General features: G+C 45.4%; 1 protein-coding gene across 2 annotated transcripts in view; it reads right to left on the bottom strand.

Moving 5' to 3' along the window:
• Positions 1-319: 319 nt before the first annotated feature.
• The window catches only part of ptprz1b (protein tyrosine phosphatase receptor type Z1b), a 49,505-nt gene continuing 25,069 nt past the window's right edge, over positions 320-24,755 (bottom strand). Inside the window, exons 7-29 of one of the 2 annotated variants that reach the window (XM_010896483.5) lie at positions 22,208-22,365; positions 18,747-18,897; positions 17,830-18,014; positions 17,454-17,580; positions 15,603-16,529; positions 8,950-9,097; positions 8,631-8,722; positions 8,464-8,549; positions 7,173-7,193; positions 6,728-6,824; positions 6,516-6,586; positions 6,178-6,312; positions 5,825-5,956; positions 5,540-5,703; positions 4,900-5,035; positions 4,500-4,646; positions 4,174-4,267; positions 3,885-3,961; positions 3,589-3,720; positions 2,958-3,110; positions 2,442-2,584; positions 1,937-2,072; positions 320-1,519 (exon numbers count right to left, since the gene is read on the bottom strand). In XM_010896483.5, the coding sequence (XP_010894785.2) occupies positions 1,373-1,519; positions 1,937-2,072; positions 2,442-2,584; positions 2,958-3,110; positions 3,589-3,720; positions 3,885-3,961; positions 4,174-4,267; positions 4,500-4,646; positions 4,900-5,035; positions 5,540-5,703; positions 5,825-5,956; positions 6,178-6,312; positions 6,516-6,586; positions 6,728-6,824; positions 7,173-7,193; positions 8,464-8,549; positions 8,631-8,722; positions 8,950-9,097; positions 15,603-16,529; positions 17,454-17,580; positions 17,830-18,014; positions 18,747-18,897; positions 22,208-22,365 (3,659 nt within the window). In that variant the 3' untranslated portion in view covers positions 320-1,372. The remainder of the gene's footprint in view (positions 1,520-1,936; positions 2,073-2,441; positions 2,585-2,957; positions 3,111-3,588; positions 3,721-3,884; positions 3,962-4,173; positions 4,268-4,499; positions 4,647-4,899; positions 5,036-5,539; positions 5,704-5,824; positions 5,957-6,177; positions 6,313-6,515; positions 6,587-6,727; positions 6,825-7,172; positions 7,194-8,463; positions 8,550-8,630; positions 8,723-8,949; positions 9,098-15,602; positions 16,530-17,453; positions 17,581-17,829; positions 18,015-18,746; positions 18,898-22,207; positions 22,366-24,755) is intronic. The other variant, XM_010896484.5, reaches the window with a different exon arrangement.

Genomic DNA, 24,755 nt, shown 5'->3' on the forward strand with positions numbered 1-24,755 from the left:
AATTTATATCAAGTTTTACTTTCCAATTCAAGTGTGATTTCTGAATCAATCTGTATAATTATGATTGTTTTAATTTCCCAGGGTTTGAGCCAAAACAGGTCCCAAAATAAAGTGTATTATGTCCTGTAAGTGCTCCATGTCATCAAAACCACTAGCTTTCAGACTTAGACTTTCATGGCTAAATTGGGCATTTTAGTAATTCTACTCATGGATTATACAGAAATAAATAGCATATCATGTATCCAGCCCAAAGTGGGAGGTTTAAAGCAAACTTTTCTCTTTATCATTGATAAACTCCATAAACTCACACACAGAATGCTTTTGTAGTAGAGTCTTTAATAAAAGCGTGAACCTTAAACTGGTCTATGTTTGTCGACACGGCATATGAAGGGAAGTGTGCTCTGAGTTTTATGTTTGAACAATGTCTTTACTCTTCGGGTTTAAAGTTCTGGAAATCTTGGACCTACAGTAGGCCCAATTTGGACACCACTTACTGTCTACATTGTGAATGGCACTCGTTCCTATAGGGAGACTAGTACAACCTAAACATCCAAACACAACCCCACATTGTGAATGGCACTCGTTCCTATAGGGAGACTAGTACAACCTAAACATCCAAACACAACCCCTCTTTGTGAGAAAAAAAAAAGACAAACGATGTGTTCAGAAATATTATATGCATTATCAAACTAAGTTATCAACGCAGTTTGTAAATGGCTAGAAAACCAACTTCATAGTAAAATATAAAATCTAGAAGTATAAATACATTTGGCCTTTTGATAGTGGTCAACTATTATTTACATAAAATTAGATAATATACAATTTCACCTTTTAAAACGTATTATTCTATGTGTATAACACCTGTATTTACAGAAGCCATCCACAATTTTTTTTTTTCAATTGGACAATTTTAAGTAAATTACGTACAAATAAGACTTTTCAAAGTATAGATAGTTAAATCAAATGAGCTCAAAAACCTTATCAAACTTTAAGCATGACATTGGTCACCTTCACTTGTTTTTAAGCACAGAAGATTTGGCATTAGTCACAGGACAGTATCAAAAAGTACAACATAAATTACAAAAGGCACAGAATACCAGACCCTTAGTGGCCATTTGTAATGTGTGGTCAAATAAAGTATGTTTCATTTTGATAATTGTATGCATAATCTCATGTATTGATATAACCAGCTAAGCGTGTTTTTCACATTGCGCTAGCGCCGGCTAGTTCACGTTGCAACTGACTTGAGGCATCTGCCGACAACTTGAATAACCTGGGAGTTGGCAAATAAGCAAGATCAACCTAATACAAAAAGGGCAATAAGCGCTCTCTCGCTGCCATTTCTGTCTTTCTCAGTGTTGGCGTGTGTGTTTTACATGAGGGACTCCAGGCTCTCTGCTGCAGTGTTGGCACTTAGCAGGGGGACAGAACCATTAGTCTCTGGTGACTGTAGGACCCTCTGGTCCTCCTGACTGTCCACCAGGCTCAACACAGCCTTGTACAGGAACTGGTACTGCTCCTGGAAGGAGAAGGGGAGAACAGTGTCATAATGCAGGTGGCTGCGGATGTTGACTGTTTAGGTGTGTCAGTGAGAGGTGTATCACATTTGCAGTGTTGACTCAAGTTTGTATGAGTGTTTCTGTTTTAGTACAGACAAGAAAAATCATGCACAGTGAGAACAATTAGCCGGCCATCTCTTTGACAATAAGCTTTATCTGATTTGGTTTAGTTTAGTGTTAGAATTTGGGTTTGGGTTAGGTTTAGGCATTAAGCGTGAGGTTTAGGAGTGAGGGTTAAGTTTAGGCATAAAGGTTTGGCTATTGCGGGTAGGGTTAGGGGTGAGATAAAATAGTTATAATGGTACTAAATTGACCATGCTCGCCTTGATTGTAAAACAAACGTGTGTGTGAATGTGTGTGTGTTTATGTGTAATTACCATGTCATTAAAGACACCCGGCCTCATGAGGTTGGTCAGTCGTGCCACCTGGTAGACGTCCACAGAGCCCTGCTGCTCCAGCTGATGTGCCAGGGTGGTGAGGGCACAGAACAGCCCTGCTGTCGAACCACCCAGACTGGCACAGAGGACTAAGGTATTAGGCACACACTCACAGAAATAACTAAGACAAATGCAGAGTGAACCAAGATCCTTTCAAGGTCTGGAAGCCACATACTAAGAGAATTCAAACATTTACCTATTTAATGGAACCTTTACCAGTTAAATGTTGACACACGTTTCTGAATATATATATTTAAAATCTTAAGGAATGCATTTACATAAGGCAATATTTAATGAAATATGCATTTACAAAATTCTATGAATGTTTTTTCTGTATTCTACCAGTATTTACCAAGGTAATATCTTATCTTGGTAGACAGAAAAGCCTGTATCTACCAACACTTCAAAGTTGAGTTCCAAGGTGTTGAGTTTGTCATTTTCTTACCGGTCATGAACAATTGTGGTTCCTTCTCTCCCTCTGCGGTTTTCTGCAATGATGTTTATAAGCTGGAAGGTGCTGCTGATGGTGCTGTCTGGGTTTGGCCAACAGGGTGACACGTACTGACGGACCTCCAGAACATAGTCATCCTGGGGAAAAAAGAGAGACTGTGTTTATTGAGGATGCTCCTATATATTGGCCAGCTGTCGGGATTGGACGTTTCATGGTAAAAGTTTAATAATTGGTATCGACTCACTGCTTTAAAACAGCTGATTATTTCTGATTGACTGTGTTTTCATGTGGTTGAATTTGATTTTTGTTGAAATCACCAGAAGACAAGAAGCATTCATTTTATTTTATGTAGGAGTACACAGGTATAGAAATAATAAAACAATGGCATCAGCCAGATGTGGTCTGTGAATAATGGCTATTAGTATCTGCCAATAATTTTCTCATCAGTGCATTCCCAGTATTTGTGTCTGTGTGTGTGTTGTTGTTGGAGCTGTGAATGTGTGTCCTCACCTGTGTGGCCTCCAGTAAAAAGTCATGAACCACCAATCTCTCCTCGTTTGCCAGGCAGATCTGGTCCTCTCCAGAGAATGAAACGGTGAAACCCACACAGCTGATTGGTTGGTCCTTCCTGGGCCAGTAGATACATGTCCCCTCTCCCTCGTTCTAATAGGTCAAAACAGACAGCGATATAGGTATAACAGTGGTCTTATTAAGTCGCTGCTACACAACAGGGAAGGGGCTTTCTGAGTCTTTTGGGTGAAACAGCTTGTGGCTCTGTTTACCGGAAAGAGACGGCTAATTTGACTCCTGAACAGCTCTTTGTTTAAAATTCTTAAAATAACCAATGAAAAGGAATAAATGTTAGCCAAAATTATCTTATAGCTTGGAGTGCACATTCAAATATGTTACCACTTACCTGTCTGAATTATTATAGTCTGATATTATTTTAAACCTGATGTTATTATTCAGGAACAATGGACTTTCCCCGAAGATGTGTTCATCCCACTATTTAATGTTTCTGCAATTTGTATGTGGAATCTTTAGTGAATGTCTTGGCAACCAATCTAGAAAGAATCATTGTTTGATCGAAGCCAACGGACCACCATTCACATTGACATGAACACTTCCAACTCCTGCCTACCGGTGCTGCGTTTGTGTCAGGCAGGGAGATGATGAGCTGTGAGTTGTGATCCCAGACCATTCTCCAGAAGTCAGACACCGTGGTGGGGATGGGGGACTGGGTGATGATGAACTCCCGGCTTTTGTTGTAACCCTTGAAAAAAAGCACACAGCCCAATAACTAAACATCTCAAAACTGTAGCGACTTGATGAGGTATCTATGCCGTTTGTATCAAGTTGTGTTCCTACTGTACGTTAGATTTTTTATTTCGTAAGTTAACCAACTAGAGGTTCTGAAATGAACAGCGTCAGACATACCATGATATAGGAAGCATTGATGTAGTCCGAAACGTCTATCTCTGCTGGACAAGACAGGCAGACCCTGGATCTCTCCACTGCAACGCTCACAACACAGCCTTGTCAATCCCACTGCATAAAATCATGCTTATTTGCCAACTACTGTATGGCTGCTTATTCTATGGTTGTTCAGGGCTAAAGGGTAGCCTGTAGCCTAGTTATAGCAGCGTATGAAAGGTAGCTAGATCGAACCCCCCCCACCTGATATTTCACAGTTTAGCTAGTTAGCCCTGAACAAGCCTCAACTCACCAGGCATGAGAGAAGAAGTCTTGTTCTTGTCGGCGTTTCCTTCTTTAAGGGCAGCGGCGTAGTCAGCTGGTCTGGCCATTCGTTGACTCACCAGCTAAACACAACAGCACACATTACTGTCACCCTGAAATATTACAGCTACATTACTTACAAGTTGTATATGCCACTAACTAACTTTGAACCATAGTTTAGTTTAGAGATTAGAGGAGGAAATTATGGAGAATGCATTCTCTCCTTGTTCGAGTCCGCCCTACTTTAATAAGGAATTTGGTTAAATTAGTTAAAAATGGCCAAAATCTTGGTGTCTTGTTTGTGTGCGTTGTAACCTTGAACTGTCTCTCCATTCGCGTCCGGCCAGAGGGCCCGGGAGTCAGCAGGTCCGAAACGTAGGAGTGGACTTGGTTGGCGGTCACCAGTGTGTCCCTACTGACGATGGCCTCCACCAGGGCATCGTGGATGAATACGTACTGCTCCTAAAACAGGGAGACAGAGCTGGGATGGGCACAGTTCCGTTTCACTGGCTAGTTCTTTACTCCTTGCTCCCTTACCGCAGGAGTTTACCTATTCAACAGAGCCTTCTTTCTTAGGGTCCATAATGAGATGAGGTATTGGAGTGAAAAGATATTTGTGAATATAATGGGATGATTAGCTCGTCTGTCTGTCTGTGTGTCTGTGTGTCTGTGTGTGTGTGTGTGTGTGTGTGTGCGTGCATGTGTGTGTTCTGACCTCTGTCTGAACTAGGAAGTTCCTCTGTGTTCTGACATGTTTGAGAAAGCCCAGGATGTTGACAGTGCCTTGGTCCTGGATCTGCTGCAGCATACTGTCCAGAACGATGTAAGTCCCCGTCCTCCCTACACCAGCACTACACACACACAACATTTTCAGGAACCCATTTCCAGAATGAAAATACATTTCTTCTGCCTCAGTATTCTGTTCCTGACCTGGGCCAGAGATTTTCAGCTACATCCCAGGCTATGTATTCTGAATGTTGCTATACTTCAAATAATGCTACTGTCTTATATTCTTCTTGACTGGATTTCCATTAATGTTTTAGGTTGTTTTTAACAACCCTGTTCACAATGGCTAGTTCTTGGGCCTCAGAAACCATGCATGATCTACCATCAACTGGTGTCTCTCAAGTTTACAAAAACAAGAAAAAGTGTATGGCTGCCATTTTCATGTAGATACATTTGATAGTTCATGCACTTTTCTTATTCTGTCTTAGTTGTGCTTACGCATTGACATTCAGAGTACAAAAAACAGTGTTGTCAGCAAAGTAGTCAGATGGGTTTGTAGCAAGTTAACTATTGCTACTCCCTGGTTGTAACTAACCCTTTCCCCTCCTCCCCCCATACAGCCAGCCCACCTGCAGTGTACGAGGACTGGCCCCATGTCCTGAGTTCTGGCCTGGGAGGAGGCCCGTACGAAGGAGAGGACTGGCAGGGTGTATTCGGGCACTCCCATGTCTGGCCATTGGGTGTAGTGGTACTGGACCACTGTCCTCTCAGCACAGTGCCCTTTCTGGGAAGCCTGCAGGTACAACACAAGGTCAAAAACAATGGAAGTTGAGTTTACATTCAGCGATTCAAGAGATGTAGCTGTATGTATACAGTGTGTGTGTGTGTGTGTGTGTGTGTGTCCAGGAGGGTACCTTTTGTGAGGTGTATCTGAGGGTAAAGGTCCTCAGGGTGTAGTAGGCCAGGGTCTTGGTCTCCTTTAGAATGACCAGGAAATTACCATATTCCTCCTGGATCTCCGTTGGCCAGTACTGGTCACACTTCCTCTGACATCACAGGGGGAGAGAGCCTCAATCACAAACAGTCACCTGGACACCTGATATAGCTATCACTCCTCCGGAAGAAATGTTCATCTTTCATTTTCTCTCACTGAAATCCGCAGCTCTGTCTAAGCATTTCAGAATGGGAGACAAACAGGCTCAACTAGGGGTAAAATGGGTAATGAAGTATGAACTCTGTCACAGTTTACACAGTGTGCCTGACTGACCCGTCCCTTCTCCAACAAGTTAGTGATCATGACGATGACGCCGATGTTCTCCTGCCAAACCATCCGCCAGAAATCCTCTGTCCCAGACTTCATGGGCCCCTGGGCTGCGATGTAGGCCCTTGAACGCTCATAACCCTGACAGAGACGGGAAAACACGCAGGTACATGCAGGCACACACCAATTATTCAATACATCACAATCAATCAGTGTTCCAGTCAATGTTTTAAACTTCTCCCAGTCCTGATTGCTGTACAGATTGATTGCTATACTACTTTACCTACAAATCATTTACTGCATTTGATGGATATGAATTATAGCAAGGAAAGAAGGCTACGCACATCAACAAAGTTAGCGTTGATGTAGTCTCCACCTTTTCCCTCTTCCAGCAGTTTGACTCGGCTGTGGTCATCTTGAACAGAGAAAGCGATTCAATGCATACAATAGGCATTCATATATACGAACGTGTGAGTGGGGGTACTAGGGTTGATAGGCTATGCATTATGATGATTCATATTGGTACAAGGTGTGTGTGTGTGTGTTAGAGACGTACAGGCCAGGATGTTGATGTATCTGTTCTTGTTCTTGTTGTCTGGGTGGTTTGAGCTGTCAGTGGTAATGGCCATCTCCACCGAGCATGCCTGTATCTCCTGAAAGAGAAACATACAATTGCGCTCGGTCACACAGCCCCGAACAAATGACTGGCACGGACACGGACGCACGGACGCACACTGAGCCGTCATGCACTGACACACAACCCAGCCTGAGCTCAAGGTGCTTAACACACACAATCAAATAGGAATTAGAATGCATGCAGAACACGACGAGGCAGAAAACACTGACATAAAGTACAGCTTCTCAGAGATGTGATCCACGTAACAAAGAAATAACTCAGTCCATTTCAATGTGGCTGATTCTCTCAGGGTTTCCTGATGAATCAGGAGGTCACATCTCTGCTACCAGCTGACCGATCTAATCTAAGACAAAGGGAGTCTTACCTCAAAGCACTCTGTCACAATCTAATGGCAGGGAGGAGAGGAGGGAGTGAGAATTGGAGGGGTGGAGGAGAGGAGGAGAGGAGGAGGTGAAAATGGGAGGGGTGGAGGAGAGGAGGAGGTGAAAATGAAGGAGGGAATGAGAATGCAGAAAGCACAGCAGTGAGGGGTGTTCGACGCACAGTGGGCAGATTACACAGATATGGGGCCTGGCTCGCTGTGTGAACGTGTCTGGAGGAGGTCATGCCTAATAACTAGATCAGCCATCGATACACAGAGTGGCAAAATGTCCTCCATGGTGACGTCAATGCAACATTGCCTGAGAATGTTTTTTGAATATCGTTGGCTTGGAATTGGAGTAGTGAACATGCAGGCCGTTTAATAAAATGTGAAATGTTTATCCTCTGTGTATCCATTGCTGTGTACAGTGTTTGACTGCCCTTCACCGTGCTAACCCACAAACACGACATACACATATAGATTGATAGGAACATGGAACATCTAATGTAGTGTGTAATAACTTAGCAAACAGGAAAACACCTACAGTCTAAAGACATGACAGCTGGGTGCAAAGACAGGCTTTGCTCAGATATGAATATAACATATTTTTATATTTCTTCATTCCAGATAAATAAATTGTCATCATACAATTTGAAGCACATATTGCCAATTCATTCTGCATCAAGTGGGATGTGTTTGCCGGTACACGTACTGGAGATGAACACTTTCGCCTCCTCCTCTCCTCCACCCCTCCCATGGTCATGCTTCCGACCTGGACTAGGTTTTAATAGACTCTGGTTTAAGAGTCTATTAATTAATTATCATTTATTAATTATGACAATTTGTCGTCTTAATATGTTCACCCGGCACAGCCAGAAGAGGACTGTTCACCCCTCTGAGCTTGGTTCCTCTCTATGTTTCTTCCTAAATTTCGGCCTTCTTAGGGAGTTTTTCCTAGCCACTGAAATTCGACACTACTATTGTTTGCTCCTTGGGATTTAAGGCCAGGGTTTTGTAAAAGCACTTTGTGACAACACTATTTTTGTTCAGAAGTGCCTGACCTACCACAAGGAATCGCTAGAGTACAACAAAACAAGGCAGCCATTTCCGACAACCACACCTCCACTCCTGGCAGCTTTGTGACAATTTTCGCACTATGGAGGCTCCCTGGGCTTTGTTAGTAGGGCCAAATCTCAATCATGACTACACCGATGTCTAGTTAATAGAGCTGGGGAGCATTCAGAGCTGAATGCTGTATGGTAACTTGGATGAGGATAATACCCCTTTCTCTCACCTCAAACTCCTTGGAGAAGGTATTGGTCTGGTGGAGCTCTGCCACGTGCTTTACGAACTGCTTCACCGGGATGGCCTCGTGCTCCTCTGCAAACACACACAGGAATGTAAGGGCCAAACTGTGTGTGTGTGAGTACGTGTTGGTGTGTGTGTGTGTACTTCTTTTACCTGTGGCTAGCAGAAGAGGTGTAGATGGTGCAGAGATAACTTTAGGTGAAGTTGTGTCGTCAGCATAGAAGTGAGTTGTCTGGAAGCAGTTTCTGTGGAGCGTTGCAGATAGAAATGCGTTTTCCAGACACAATCCTTGATTGACAGGTGCCCCAGCCACCACAAGGACTTGCTGGAGCACGACTACGAAAGGCAACCATATTCAGTGACCTTGGCCTCAAACCTGAATGGCGATGATCAAGTGCACCACTCTCCCATGAAGGGAAGGCATCCAGGGAAGTCCCGTTCTAACACATTCCAGTCTGTGTGCTAGTCTCACCTCCAGTAGATGAGGATGGCCACCAGTACCAGGAGACAGACGATGGTGAGAGTGGACACCACAACCAGGGGTACCACAGTCCTCTTCTCCATCTCAGCAATACTGCCCACCATCCCGACCCTCGACTCATGGCTGCTGTTAATGCCCTCTGGGAAGGGGAGAAACGATGGGTTCAAGACTCATATGAACACAACCTGGATTAAAAACAATTTTGCGGACACAGATTAAGGGCAGTGCCTGTGTATGTATGGGCAGCCAATTATACACGGCCCAAAAAAATTAAGGGAACACTTAAATCACACAGCGGATCTAGATGAACAAAATATATGTAAGACCAAAATCTTTACTGTAATTTGTGTCATTCATTGAGAACAAAATGACATAACAACGTTCAATAGAAATCAAAAACACCATGCGATTGAGGGCTGGATTCAAACTCACACCAAAAATCTAAATAAACTATTGTTCCAGCTTAAGTGAATTTCATCACGGCAACTCATAATGTGACTCAGTAGTGCATATGGCCCCCACATGTCTGTATGCACTCCTGACAACGTCTGGGCATGCTCCTGATGAGACGGTGGATGGTGTCCTGGGGGATATCCTCCCAGACCTGGATCAGGGCATCAGTGAGCTCCTGGACAGTCTGTGGCGCTACTTGGTGGCACTGATACATAAGGTCCCAGAGGTTCTCAATTAGATTCAGGTCTGGGGAACGTGAGGGCCAGTCAATGGCATCAATGCTTTCGTCATCCAGGAACTGCCTATACACTCTGGCCACATGAGGCCGGGCATTGTCCTGCACCAGGAGGAACCCTGGGCCCACTGCACCAGGGTAAGGTCTGACGATGGGTCTGAGGGTCCGTTGGCAAGCATGTGGAGGTCTGTGCGACCCTCCAAGGATATGCCTGCCCAGACCATCACTGACCCACCACCAAACCAGTCATGCTGGATGATGCTGCAGGCAGCATAACGGCAGCACTACATTTACCACAGCGTTTCCAGACTCTTTCACTTCTGTCACATGTGCTCAGTGTGAACCTGCTCTCATCTGTCAAGAGAATGGGGCGCCAGTGGCAGACCTTCCAATTCTGGTGTTCTCTGGCGAATGCCAATCGAGCTGCACGGTGCTGTGCTGTGAGCACAGGTCCCACTAGAGGATGTCGGGTTCTCATGCCCCCCTCATGGAGTCTGTTTCTGACAGTTTGGTCAGAAACATGCACACCAGTAGCTTGCTGGAGGCCTTTCTGTAGGACTCTGGCAGTGCTCGTCCTGTTCCTCTTCGCACAAAGGAGAAGTTACCGGTCCTGCTGCTGGGTTGATGCCCTTCTACGGCCCTGTCCAGCTTTTCTCGTGTAACTGCCCGTCTCCTGGTATCTCCTCTATGCTCTTGAGACTGTTCTGGGAGACAATGTAAACATTCTTGCGATGGCACGTATGGATGTGCCATCCTGGAGTAGCTGGACTGCTCATGCAACCTGAATGGGATGTAAGTACCGCCTCATGTGACCAGTAGTGACAAGGACACTAGCAAAACACAAAACTACAGAATAATTAGTCTGAAAGGATAAAGAGAGAGCAATTGTCTTTGGCCACCACCTGCAAAACCATTCCCTTTTTGGAGGTTGTCTTGCTGTTGCCTCTCCAGTGCACCTGTTGTCACTTTCATTTGCACCAAAACAGGTGACAGTATATCACTTATGCATCCTAAATGGATAGATGTATATCCCTGAATTTGCCTTGGTGTTATACTGTGATGCCTGTGATGTTCCCTTATTTTTTTTGAGCAGTGTATATATACATACCCATTTATGAATAATGTTTTATTCATAATGTGTACATTTCCTTCAGTAGGACCCATTCACATTGTCTGTCCCTTAATCAAATGTTTCCTCCTTGACAAGAACATCTCACATCCCTCTGACTACACCACCTAACCCGCCACCATAAATGGAGTGTTCTGAGTGGGGTGGTACCTTTACTAGGCTCCTCCCCCGCCCTTCCGTCAAAAAAGACAGGGATATGATGCTTCATAATGGGGACAAGCAGCTCTACACCAGAGTTACCAGCGTCTGGCAGGGCTACAGGGACATCTCCACCTCCAGACCCACTATCTGCCCCCAGGCCCCCTAACCACTGGGGAGTGGTCTTAGCTCCGTCCGCCTTGGACCCTCCACTAATAGTCCCACTGTAGGTCTCACTCTCCAAGCCGAAGCCAGAGGAAGACCCCTCGAAGTCACCGCTGCTCTCTGACATCTTGGTAGGGTCTCGGGTTGAGGCCAGCGGAAGGGAAGGAGGGTGAGTCCCGAGGTAGGACATCACCCATCCCGGCCGACTCTGACCATTGCTGACCCATTCCCCATAGAGACCAGAGCCTGACCCGCTTATATCTGTCTGTTCGACCCACAAGGTCATGGCACCGATGCCATCTTCAGACGGGGTGACATAGGGAGAGGGTGCTGTGTCTTTTCCGGATTGGTTGACGGAGAGACTGGCGGTTGTTGTCTTTTTGGAACGGCGGTGAGAAGTGTGAAGGGAGGTGTTGTGCCCTGAGGGTGTCAGAGTAGGTTGCAGGGTGCCAGAATCCTCTTCAGGTTGGGAGACAGAGGAATATGAGTCTGGGAAGTTGAAAGGTTCTACAGAACGAACCCAAGGGTCATTCTCAGACCCTGACAAGCTTAGGCTGGATCCGGCTGGAACAGAAAGACCAGTTCGGTCATACTGAGTCAGACAACAAACACCAAAGCGAAGAGTCAATAAAGAGACACCTTTAGCATGACATCGGATGTTCTGGAGAACTGAAGATTGAAGAGCATAAACCAGCACAATCTAAGTTGTTATACACAGCAGCCACCAGAGGGCAGAGTGGTGTTAGAAAAGAACAGCCAGTTCTGCAAAGGTGGTTAATAATTCCCAGAAAGACATGATCATCCCAAAAAAAACACAAGATGTGGAATCCTTATGAATCAAGAGAAGGAATGAAACTGTCAGAGGAATTGTTCTGGTAGAAGAAATGCAAGTGAAGTAATATAGTGTGTCCCAGTATGAATCACTGTATATCCAAAGGCTGTGAGAAATGTTGTAAACAGTAAGACCCCAGAATAGAAGCATAGATCACCAAAGACACAAGACCATTTTAGCTTGAGGGCTGCTTTGGAATTAAAAAATTCTGCCGTAGGCCTTACAGATAATATTTTATTGTTTGTAATTTTACCTTTTCTTATTTTAGTCAAAAGCAAGTTGCCTGCCAGATAAAGACCAGCTATTTCAAAAAGTATTAATATTATATGGTAATATTTGTAAACCCCCGACAGGCAGGACTTTTGGATTGGATGTATTTTGCCCATCTCTTCTATAGAAAGACTTAGACAGCTGCACTGTTATAGCACAATGCCTCCATCACCACCACCACCCAGTTGAGAACCAACCAACCACCACTACCACCACTGTACGTGTAGATTCATAACACTGTTAGTCAGGAGCAAAGCAGCAGAGAGAGACTGAGGTACAGGATCACATAACCATCATACAACCTTCACATACCCACCATACAACCGTCATTCAACCTCCATATGATATCATACAATCATCACACAACCTCCATACAGTCCCCATAGAAACATCATACAACCTCCATATGACCGTCATACAATCACCACACAACACGCAACCACTGCACAACCACCGTATAACTAACATACAATGCTGTTAAATTAGGTGTTTAGGAGTCGATAATACTGGACCCATTCAAGTCTGCTGGGCTGGATAATATGGACCTATAGACTGTCTGCCAAATTGATCTCAGCCCCTATCAACTCTGTAAAACCATCACATCCTTATCAAGAGACTCCACAACCTGGGGTTCTCAGAGGGGTTTCTAGCTCTCCACACCTCTTTTTGTTTCTGTGGGTGTTCTCAAGCTTCCATCCTCTGTGTATTATTAATGGCGACCTGTTGCCGGTAACTCTTTCATCCCCATTCATGCCGATGACGTGATCTCACACTTAATTCGCCCCTCACTGAATACCGTGCTGTCTACTAAACACCTTTAAAAACATTTCACATGCTGACCTCCTACTCCTTAATACCAAAAAACTAAATGTGAGATAAAGCCAATACCCGCAAATCTCTTGGTATTTGGCTTGACTACTCACAAACAGAATTGGTTTCTTTTTTCACATCCTTACCCATGCGGCTCAGTATAAAATAGAAAAAATAGCCATCCTGCCAATCCATGGTTATGCAGGCTGTAGGCTTGCTGCTAAAAAGCTCCCCCATAAGTTGGATGTAAATCACTACTCTTCCAACTGCTTTGTAACCTTTCCCCCTTCAACATTCATCATTGAGATCTTTACATTCCGGTTGACTATCACTCCCTTCACACAGAACCGCAGACTCATTGGTACCAACCCATTCATAAATCACTTTTAAGTCAACTCCTTCTCTACCGTGGCTCACTTCTTCTAACATCTGCTAGTAAAATGGAGCAGATATACTACAAGGCTTGCGTTGCCTGGCCACCGTCGTGTCAATGTCATGTTCTCCCTGCTACACCAGAACACCACCGATATCAACTTTGTTCTTCCATATTGCAAAACAGAATGAGCGTGCCTGTCAGCCATTGAAAATGGATCTTTAGTGATGAATCCGGCTTGGATGGTGCCACTGGACAATGCACGTTGTGTAGCAGCTGTTTCATTTGGAAGGAGGCATTCCTTAACAGCTGAATGACACGGAATGATTGATGGCTCTAGAGTAGGTTTTAGTTAATAGTAACCAAAGCTCTGGTAGCTATATCACCCTGTTCACTAAAGCCTACATTTCCTTTTGAAACATTTGTTTTCGTTTGCTGCTGCCAATGACTGGAATGAGTTGCAAATTACCCTTAACCTTGATACTAAAATAAAATAAAAGAGCTGCTATCTGATAGCTTTGCCTGCCGAATCCCCCATTTCTATCTGTACAGCTGTTCCACTGTATTTAGTGTCATTTCATTTTTATTTATCTATTATTTATAATCATATTCATGTTCTCTGTTCTTGTTTTTGCCAAGATTGCCTTTGAAAATGAATAACCTACCTGGTTAAATAACAGTTAAATTAATTGAATGGATGTAGATACCACCCAACCATCACACAGCCATTATACTGGTGACACATAACAATTGCATAACTGTCACCAAACCATCACAACACCACCACACAAGCATACACTGTATGAGGGAACTATAGCAAGCTTGGAAAACAGGAGGATAGATAAAGGCATAAAGATCACATGTAATTGATACAGCATAAAATAATGTGTAATTGATAACGCATCACTTAATTGATAAGGCATAAACATTATGTACCGTATAGTAGAAAAGGCATACATTTGGCATAAAAGTAATTTGTAATTGAAGAGGCATAAAATAATGTGTGATTGATAAGGCATAAAAGCATGTGTAATTGACAAGGCATGAAAGTAATGTGTCATTTATATGGCATAAAAGTAATTTGCAGTTGATAAAGCATGAAAATAATGAGTAATTGATAGGGCATATTAGTAATATGTAACAGGTAAGGAATAAAGATCTAATTGATATTAACACATATTGACAGCATGCATATGGGTTTGTCATACAGGTCTGTCATACAAGTCTGTCATATAGGGCTGTCATTTAGGGCTGTCATACAAAGCTGTCATACAGGGTTGTCATTTAGGGCTGTCATACAAAGCTGTCATACAGGGTTATCATACAGGTCTGTCATACAGGTCTGTCATACAAGTCTGTCATATAGGGCTGTCATTTAGGGCTGTCATACAAAGCTGTCATACAGGGTTGTCATTTAGGGCTGTCATACAAAGCTGTCATACAGGGTTATCATACAGGTCTGTCATACAAGGCTGTCATACGGGTCTGTCCTACAGGTCTGTCATACAAGTCTGTCATACAAAGCTGTCATACAGGGTTGTCATACAGGTCTGTCATACAAGGCTGTCATACGGGTCTGTCCTACAGGTCTGTCATACAAGGCTGTCATACAGGTCTGTCATACAAAGCTGTCATACAGGTCTGTCATACAGGTCTGTCATACAAGGCTGTCATACAAGGCTGTCATTTAGGGCTGTCATTTAGGGCTGTCATAAAAAGCTGCCATACAAGGCTGTCATACAAGTCTGTCATACAAAGCTGTCATACAGGGTTGTCATACAGGTCTGTCATACAAGGCTGTCATACAGGTCTGTCATACAAGGCTGTCATTTAGGGCTGTCATTTAGGGCTGTCATAAAAAGCTGCCATACAAGGCTGTCATACGGGTCTGTCATACAGGTCTGTCATACAAAGCTGTCATACAGGGTTGTCATACAGGTCTGTCATACAAGGCTGTCATACAGGTCTGTCATACAGGGCTGTCATACGGGGCTGTCATAGAAGTCTGTCATACAGGGCTGTCATTTAGGGCTGTCAAACAAAGCTGTCATACAGTATGTCATACATGTCTGTCCTACAATGCCTGTCATACAGGGTTGTCATACAGGTCTGTCATACAAGGCTGTCATACAGGGTTGTCATACAGGTCTGTCATACAAGGCTGTCATACAGGGTTGTCATACAGGTCTTTCATACAAGTCGGTCATACAAGGCTCCGCTACCTGTATTTGGTTCTTACCAGTGAACATGGGCAGGGTGGTGTGCTGTAGAATTTTGATGAGTCCTGAGGTGGAGGAACCATGAGCCGTGGAGATGGTGTTGCTGGGAGTTGAAGTCCTGGATCTGATCCATGGCACAGAGGGTGTTGATGTTATTGACAGCGGAGTCTGTGGTAGCGGGGTGGCCGTCGAAACGGTTTTATCAGAAAGCCTGGTGGTCAAAACCAAGCCCCTGTCCTGTCCTTTCATGACTTTGGGACTAGGGCTCAAGATGGTATTATCCAGTGATGGTGTTTTTCTCTGTGTTGTTTTCAGTTGCGGAGTTGCAAACTCAGCGGCAGTGTTGTTGACAACTTCCTCGTAGTATACATCAGTGACAACCATGGTTTCGACCGGGGGAGTGTATACATCCCCCTCTTCTGGTAACACACTGGAATCAGCAGTCTTCTCTTCCGTGTATCCCTGGTTTTGGTTCCGGCTCGTCCCCGGCGACCATGACAACGAGGCCTCCTCTGTGATTCGCCGGACAACTGATGGCGGGCTGGTCCCCCGGGCAACAGGAATCAGGAAGCCCGGATGGTCAGTGGCCATGGTGACCCAGATGGCGCTCTTACCGCTGGAGGAAGCGCTGGTGAACGGGCGGTGTGGAGGGAAACGTTGCTCCTTCTTGACCTTCCTGATCTGGCCTTCTTTGGTTTGGCCTACTTTGGATGGGACATCTTGGTTCTGGTATATCTGGTTCTGGTCATCTCTTGTCCCTGGTGCTACCGGCACTGAGGTCACCTGGGAAGCAGCAGTGGAGGAGGGCTGGTCAGGTAGAATCTGCTGCCGGTCCTCTCTGGTTCTGCTGTCTTCTATTTGGTTCTGATCTAATGGTTCTAATGTATCCAAGGGTTCCAGTGTTTTCAATATATCCACATGTTCAGAATCTGTCTCGGACTCTGTCTCTGGGGGAAAGGGTATAAGTTTGTACATTAGTTTAGTCAAACCTGTTATCGAGACTGAGCCATTTGGGTCCACGTTCAACTTTTTAGTTCCTGATAAAATCTTTTCCGCTGAGAGTTCTATCTGGAACTAAAAATGGTTCTGCATGAAACTCAGGGACCAACCTGGAAGAAGAAAGGGTTCTTCTTTGAAACCTATTGGAGATTGTTTTTCCTAAGATTATGTTAGACAACAGAACATAAAAACTGTAAGTCTGTTAACTGTTAACTCTTGGTAGTACATATTCAAACTAGACTGATATCCAGCAAATTCCTGGGCTTCAATTCTCTTTTAAAAGAAGGTTCAGTCTCTGGGCACAGTTCTAAATCATGATTTTGTAAGTTACATAAGATTAAAAGCTTATCAAATAGAATCAAAAGGAACAAACTAATATTTGTTTCTGGTGTTTCTATTAATTAATAAAACATGATTAATTTATTATCATATTTATTTTACCTTTCTATATATATATATGCTCTAGAGAAAATAAGAGACCACTGCACCTTTTTCTTTCCTTTCCAAAAAAGTTGAAAAGGAAAGTTTTGAGTGAGGAACAGAAGCTTTCAATTTGCAGTGGTCTCTTAATTTTAACCCTTCCTCACTCAAAACCTTCCTTTTCAACTTTTTTGGAAAGAAAAGAAAAAGGTGCAGTTGTCTCTTAATTTTTTCCAGAGCTATATATATATATATTTTTTTTTTGATTTTAATAATTTTCTTAAATGGGTAACTCCCATGAACAGAATATTTACAATATGAATGATTCTATTACTTCTATTTACATTCAGTTAAATACTAAATGATCAATCACTTTTTAATTAACTGGGCCCACAAGAAAACATTAAGTTGGAGTATCTGGATATGTGTGCCAAGATTCTAGTTGGTCTCACCTGGGTCCTCCTGGGGCATGTCCACAATGATTTGGTCACTCCAGTGTCCAGTCAGGCCGTTTGTGCAGATTGCCACTACTTGGACCACATAGCTGCTATTGGACAGGAGACTGGGGATGAAGGCCCCCTGAGAGAAGGTGATTGGTCAATAATGTGTCAATCAACTCATCAATCTGTCAAGGAAATCACATTTGTCAATATGGTAAACCAAAAGAAAGACTGTCAAAATCAGTGAATGTCAATTATCACCCATTTAACCCTAGGTTGACTAAGTGGGAGAGTGAGCCGACCCACACAAGATATATATTTCTTTAACACTTCTGCTCAGCTTCTGTCTTTGTGTAAAATGTAGATGGAGGAAGGATAGTTGAATTACCACATCCTGGTCTCCGTCTGTACGGTACTCATGTTTTGGCTGGTTCTGGCCTTGCAGCCGCTGGTAGGTGACCGAGTACCATTCGATGGTGGTGTCATAAACCACACGGGGGCGCTCCCATGACACCATGATGGTTGTGTCATTTTGGGCATCTGCCTGTACGTTCTGAGGTTCAGAGCTGCACACTGGAGAAACCCCAAAAATGTGGTGGTTAGATAAAAAAATAAATAATAATGTGATGTAAACAAATTCTGTGTGGCTATAAATATTGTTTTCAACACAGGGTGAAACAAGATTGATTTTAGGATGTGTGAAGGAACACATGCTGTGCTATTTTGATTTACATTGGGATAGAAAAAGGAAGAGGGAAATATAGGAAATGAAAGGTAGAGGAAATGGAATACAAAAAGGAAGAAGAAAATCAAGAGGTAATGGAAGAGGGAAAGGAAGAAGAAAAGGTAGAGGAAACAAATAAGGGAAAGGAAGAAGAAAACATTTGAAATTAAAGAGGGATAGGAAGAGGATTTGGAGAGAGAGGGATAGATATCCATGTATTTAACATTTTTCATTTTTCATTTCCGAGCGAATATATTTGAAATTCCAATGTCAAAAACAGTCTAAGTAATTGCTGAACTGAGGGACGGGGTACTACAAAGTCAGGTATCCTAGCAACGCTGACAGCTTATTTGCAATGTCTTTTTCTAAGGCAGAAAGAGAGGGTGGTGAGGGCTCTGAACAGAACTCGTTAGACCTCGGGAGTTGGGTCTCAATCCATATGCATTACGGAGTCACGTGATTTTACAGGTAGCAAGGGACATAAGTGGGACTGGGAGCAAGAGTCAGTCTAGTGCTGAGTAGTAGAGGTCAGTAGGTAGGTCATGGTTCAGACTTCGGTGGTTAGTGGTGTCGATACGTACTGGGAGTGTGGACCTCCTCGGTACCGGTGTAAGAGGAGAACACCTGGCCCATGAACTGCTGCTGCTGGTCCCTGTAGTTGTTCTGCAGGTAGTCCATCAGCATCACATAACCCGCCTGCTGCATGGTCATCACCTCGCAGAACACCTCCAACTGAGAGAGAGACGGGGAGGCACAGTGAGAGAGAGACGGGGAGGCACAGTGAGAGAGAGACGGGGAGGCACAGTGCGAGAGAGACGGGGAGGCACAGTGAGAGAGAGAGAGACAGGGAGGCACAGTGTGAGAGAGACGGGGAGGCACAGAGAGAGAGAGAGACGGGGAGGCACAGTGAGAGAGAGAGACGGGGAGGCACAGTGAGAGAGAGACGGGGAGGCACAGAGTGAGAGAGAGACGGGGAGGCAGAGAGAGAGACAGGGAGGCACAGAGAGAGAGACAGGGAAGCACAGTGAGAGAGAGAGATGGGGAGGCACAGAAAGAGAGAGACGGGGAGGCATAGAGAGAGAGAGAGACAGGGAGGCACAGTGAGAGAGAGACGGGGAGGCACAGAAAGAGAGAGACGGGGAGGCATAGAGAGAGAGAGAGACAGGGAGGCACAGTGAGAGAGAGACGGGGAGTGAGAGAGAGACGGGGAGGCACAGAGTGAGAGAGAGACAGGGAGGCACAGAGAGAGAGAGAGACGGGAAGGCACAGACAGAGAGAGAGACGGGGAGGCAGAGAGAGAGAGAGACGGGGAGGCACAGTGAGAGAGAGAGACAGGGAGGCACAGAGAGAGAGAGACGGGGAGGCACAGTGAGAGAGAGAGAGACAGGGAGGCACAGTGAGAGAGAGACGGGGAGGCACAGAGAGAGAGACGGGGAGGCACAGAGAGAGAGAGAGACGGGGAGGCACAGTGAGAGAGAGAGACAGGGAGGCACAGAGAGAGAGAGACAGGGAGGCACAGTGAGAGAGAGAGACAGGGAGGCACAGTGAGAGAGAGACGGGGAGGCACAGTGAGAGAGAGACGGGGAGGCACAGAGAGAGAGAGAGACGGGGAGGCACAGTGAGAGAGAGACAGGGAGGCACAGAGTGAGAGAGACGGGGAGGCACAGAGAGAGAGAGAGACAGGGAGGCACAGTGAGAGAGAGTGACGGGGAGGCACAGTGAGAGAGAGAGACAGGGAGGCACAGTGAGAGAGAGACGGGGAGGCACAGAAAGAGAGAGACGGGGAGGCATAGAGAGAGAGAGAGACAGGGAGGCACAGTGAGAGAGAGACGGGGAGTGAGAGAGAGACGGGGAGGCACAGAGTGAGAGAGAGACAGGGAGGCACAGAGAGAGAGAGACGGGGAGGCACAGTGAGAGAGAGAGACAGGGAGGCACAGAGAGAGAGAGACGGGGAGGCACAGTGAGAGAGAGAGACAGGGAGGCACAGTGAGAGAGAGACCGGGAGGCACAGAGAGAGAGACGGGGAGGCACAGAGAGAGAGAGAGACGGGGAGGCACAGTGAGAGAGAGAGACAGGGAGGCACAGAGTGAGAGAGACGGGGAGGCACAGAGAGAGAGAGAGACAGGGAGGCACAGTGAGAGAGAGTGACGGGGAGGCACAGTGAGAGAGAGAGACAGGGAGGCACAGAGTGAGAGAGAGACGGGGAGGCAGAGTGAGAGAGACAGGGAAGCACAGTGAGAGAGAGAGACGGGGAGGCACAGAGAGAGAGACAGGGAAGCACAGTGAGAGAGAGACGGGGAGGCAGAGAGAGAGAGACAGGGAAGCACAGTGAGAGAGAGAGACGGGGAGGCACAGAGAGAGAGACAGGGAAGCACAGTGAGAGAGAGACGGGGAGGCACAGAAAGAGAGAGACGGTGAGGCACAGTGTGAGAGAGACGGGGAGGCACAGAGAGAGAGAGAGACGGGGAGGCACAGAGAGAGAGAGAGAGACGGGGAGGCAGAGAGAGAGAAAGAGACGGGGAGGCACAGTGAGAGAGAGAGACAGGGAGGCACAATGAGAGAGAGACGGGGAGGCACAGTGAGAGAGAGACGGGGAGGCACAGAGAGAGAGAGACGGGGAGGCACAGTGAGAGAGAGACGGGGAGGCACAGAGTGAGAGGGAGACGGGGAGGCAGAGAGAGAGAGAGAGAGAGACGGGGAGGCACAGAGAGAGAGACAGGGAAGCACAGTGAGAGAGAGAGACGGGGAGGCACAGAAAGAGAGAGACGGGGAGGCACAGAGAGAGAGAGAGACAGGGAGGCACAGTGAGAGAGAGACGGGGAGGCACAGTGAGAGAGAGACGGGGAGGCACAGTGAGAGAGAGATGGGGAGGCACAGTGAGAGAGAGAGACGGGGAGGCACAGAGAGAGAGAGAGACGGGGAGGCAGAGAGAGAGAGAGACAGGGAGGCACAGTGAGAGAGAGAGACGGGGAGGCAGAGAGAGAGAGAGACAGGGAGGCACAGTGAGAGAGAGAGACGGGGAGGCACAGAGAGAGAGAGAGACGGGGAGGCACAGTGAGAGAGAGAGACAGGGAGGCACAGTGAGAGAGAGACGGGGACTCACAGAGAGAGAGAGAGACGGGGAGGCACAGAGAGAGAGAGACGGGGAGGCAGAGAGAGAGAGAGAGACGGGGAGGCACAGAGAGAGAGAGAGACGGGGAGGCACAGTGAGAGAGAGAGACAGGGAGGCACAGTGAGAGAGAGACGGGGAGGCACAGTGAGAGAGAGACGGGGAGGCACAGAGAGAGAGAGAGACGGGGAGGCACAGAGAGAGAGAGACAGGGAGGCACAGAGAGAGAGAGAGATGGGGAGGCACAGTGAGAGAGAGAGACGAATCAAGAGACGTGTCAGCTTGTGGTTAAAGAGAGTCATTAGCGTTCTTCTGCTGCAACATCACTTCACTCTTCCTAAAATAGTGAAAATCTAATGTCCAGAAAAACACGTTCTGCTTTAAAGTGGTTGACGGAGAATGAATGAGGCAGGCAGAGGCGCTGGGTGAGGTTACTGAAGCGGCGCGCCTCCGGGCGGGGTTAAACTGAGATTTCTGAAGCCGTACATGGATGTGAAATGGAAAGGTCCTTCCCAGTAGAGGTGGAGTCATCTCTGTGGTGTCCTCCTGCCTGAACTGCTGCTACTGCTATGAAATATTGATGATTGTGTGTGTATGTGTGAGAGTAATGCACTTAACTTCCCATCAAAGTAAGTTGTGTGTGTTAGGTCTGAGGATGGAAGTTTTAAATGCTTGTCATGGGAGAAGGCAGAGATTGTGCGTGTTAGTTCTGCTCTATATTTGGAGTGACTTTGAGAAGCTGAGATACAGTATTTGCCCACTAAGTATTTATGCCCATGTCACACCGCGCCATGTCGCCCACACACGCCTACATACACACATTTAGAAATATCTATCCTTGTGTGGCCCAGCACATGTAGTGCTGAAACATGGGTTCGAATCTAGCCTATTGGTCTTTCAGCAAAAAGTCTCTCCTCCATTTTCCCCACTCACCTGTGACTCAGAGATGGGAACGGTGAGTTTGAAGACGATCCACTCGACCGTTTCAGAGCAGGGCGGGGTGGTGAGGGAGCCGTTGTATGCATAGTAGTGCTCGGTGGAGTTAGGCAGCAAGGTCAGCAGAGAGAAGGCCTTCACACTCCCTGTCTTACCTGAATATCGATGGGTGGAGAGTAATAGCATGGGATTGGCAGATGTAACTTAAAATGCAATTACGAAATATCTTAATACAATTTTGGGATTTTGTTTGTTAGTTCCCTCATATTGCAATCCTCTAAAAGGGAGCATGTCAGCAGGTTTTCCAAGATGGACCACTTTCAATATAGAATTATCAAGTTACTTTTCTCTTTCTCTCTAAACACACTGTTTTGAAAACCGTGCCGACTTGCATACTTTTTTGGGACTACATTATCTAATGAATAACATAGCACAAAAATATATATTTGGTGGTTGGTGGGGGTAAACATTGACATATGCTTTAAGTAAGTCACAGGGTCTCCAGAAGCACTAGAATATATAAATAAATAAAAAAATAAAAGATTGAACAATACACTGCTCACAAAAATGAAGGGAACACACATCGGGTCTCAATGAACGAAATATATTAAAGATCACAATCTTTGCTGTACATAGTATAATTTGTTGAGAACAAAATGACATAACAACGGTCAGTGGAAACCAAAATCATCAACTGATTGAGGATGTATTCAAACTCAAAAGTAAACAATTGAAATCACAGATTGTTTCAACTTGCATGAATAATATCATGGCAACTCATAATGTGACTCAGTAGTGTGTATGGCTCCACGTGCCTGTATGTATTCCTGACAACATCTGGGCATACTCCTGATCAGACGACGGATGGTGTCTTGGGGGATCTCCTCCCAGACCTGGATCAGGGCATCAGTGAGCTCCTGGACAGTCTGTGGCACTACCTGGCAGCGTCGGATGCACTGATACATAACATCCCAGAAGTTCTCAATTGGATTCAGGTCTGGGGAACGTGAGGGCCAGTCAATGGCATCAATGCCTTCGTCATCCAGGAACTGCCTACACACTCTGGCCACATGAGGCTGGCCATTGTCCTGCACCAGGAGGAACCCAGGACCCACTGCACCAGGGTAAGTTCTGACGATGGGTCTGAGGAGTCAGGGTATAGTTGGATAGCACGCAGAGGTCTGTGCGACCCTCCAAAGACACAGTTAGGTCCGGAAATAATTGGACACGGACACAATATTTCTTTATCAAAATACATTAAATTAAAATTAAATAATCAATATGGGCTTAAAAGGGCAGTCTCTCAGCTTTCATTTGTATGTATTCACATCCAAATTGGAGGAAGGGTTTAGGAATTACAGCTCTTTAATATAAAGCCCCCTCTTTTTCAAGGGACCAAAAGTAATTTGGACAGTTGAATCAAAAGCTGCTTCATGGACAGGTGTGGGCTATTCCTATGTTATTTCTTCATCAATTAATCAGGTGAAAGGTATGGAGTTGATTCCAGGTGTGGCATTCGCAAGTGGAAGCTGTGAACCCACAAAATACGGTCAAAGGAGCTCTCAATGCAAGTGAAACAAGCCATCCTTAGGCTGCAAATAAATCCATCAGAGAGATAACAGGAACATTAGGAGTGACCAAATCAATAGTTTGGTACATTTTGAGAAAAAAAATGCACTGGTGAGCTCTGCAACACAAAAAGTCCTCCATGGGAGACAACAGTGGTGGATAATCCTAGGATCTTTTCCATTATAAAGAAAAAGCCCTTCACAGCTTTCAGCCAAGTGTAGAACACTCTCCAGGAGGTAGGCATATCATTATCCAAATCTACCATAAAGAGAAGACTTCACGAGAACAAATACAGAGGGTTCACCACAAGGTGCAAACCATTCATAAGCCTCAAGAATAGAAAGGCCAGATTAGACTTGGCCATAAAACCTCTAAAAAAGACAGCCCAGTTCTGAAACAGTATTCTTTGGACAGATGAAACTAAGACCAACCTGTACCAGACTGACTGGAAGAAAAAAATATGGAGAAGGCTTAGAATGGCTCATGATCTGAAGCATACCACATCATCTGTAAAGCACGGTGGAGGCAGTGTGATGCCATGGGCATGCATGGCTTCCAATGGCACTGGGTCACTAGTGTTTACTGATGATGTGACGGAAGACAGAAGCAGACAGATCAATTCTGGGTTATATTGTCTGCTCAGCTTCAGTCAAATTCAGCGAAGTTGATTGGGTGGTGCTTTACAGATGGACAATGACCCAAAACATGCTGCGTAAGCATCCCAGGAGTTTTTTAAGGCAAAATATTCTGCAATGGCCGAGTCAATCACTTGATCTCAACCCAATGGGAGACACAGCAAAACCTTCTTGCGATGGCATGTATGGATGTGCCGTGCTTGAAAAGTTGACCTACCTGTGCAACCTGAATGGGCTGCAGTTACTGCCTCATGCTACCAGTAGTGACAAGAACACTTGCAAAATGCAAAATTTGAGAAGAATCATTTAGGAGAGAGCAATTATCTGTAGCCACCACCTGC

Source organism: Esox lucius, chromosome 23, assembly GCF_011004845.1.
Source record: "Esox lucius isolate fEsoLuc1 chromosome 23, fEsoLuc1.pri, whole genome shotgun sequence".
Lineage (NCBI taxonomy): Eukaryota > Metazoa > Chordata > Actinopteri > Esociformes > Esocidae > Esox > Esox lucius.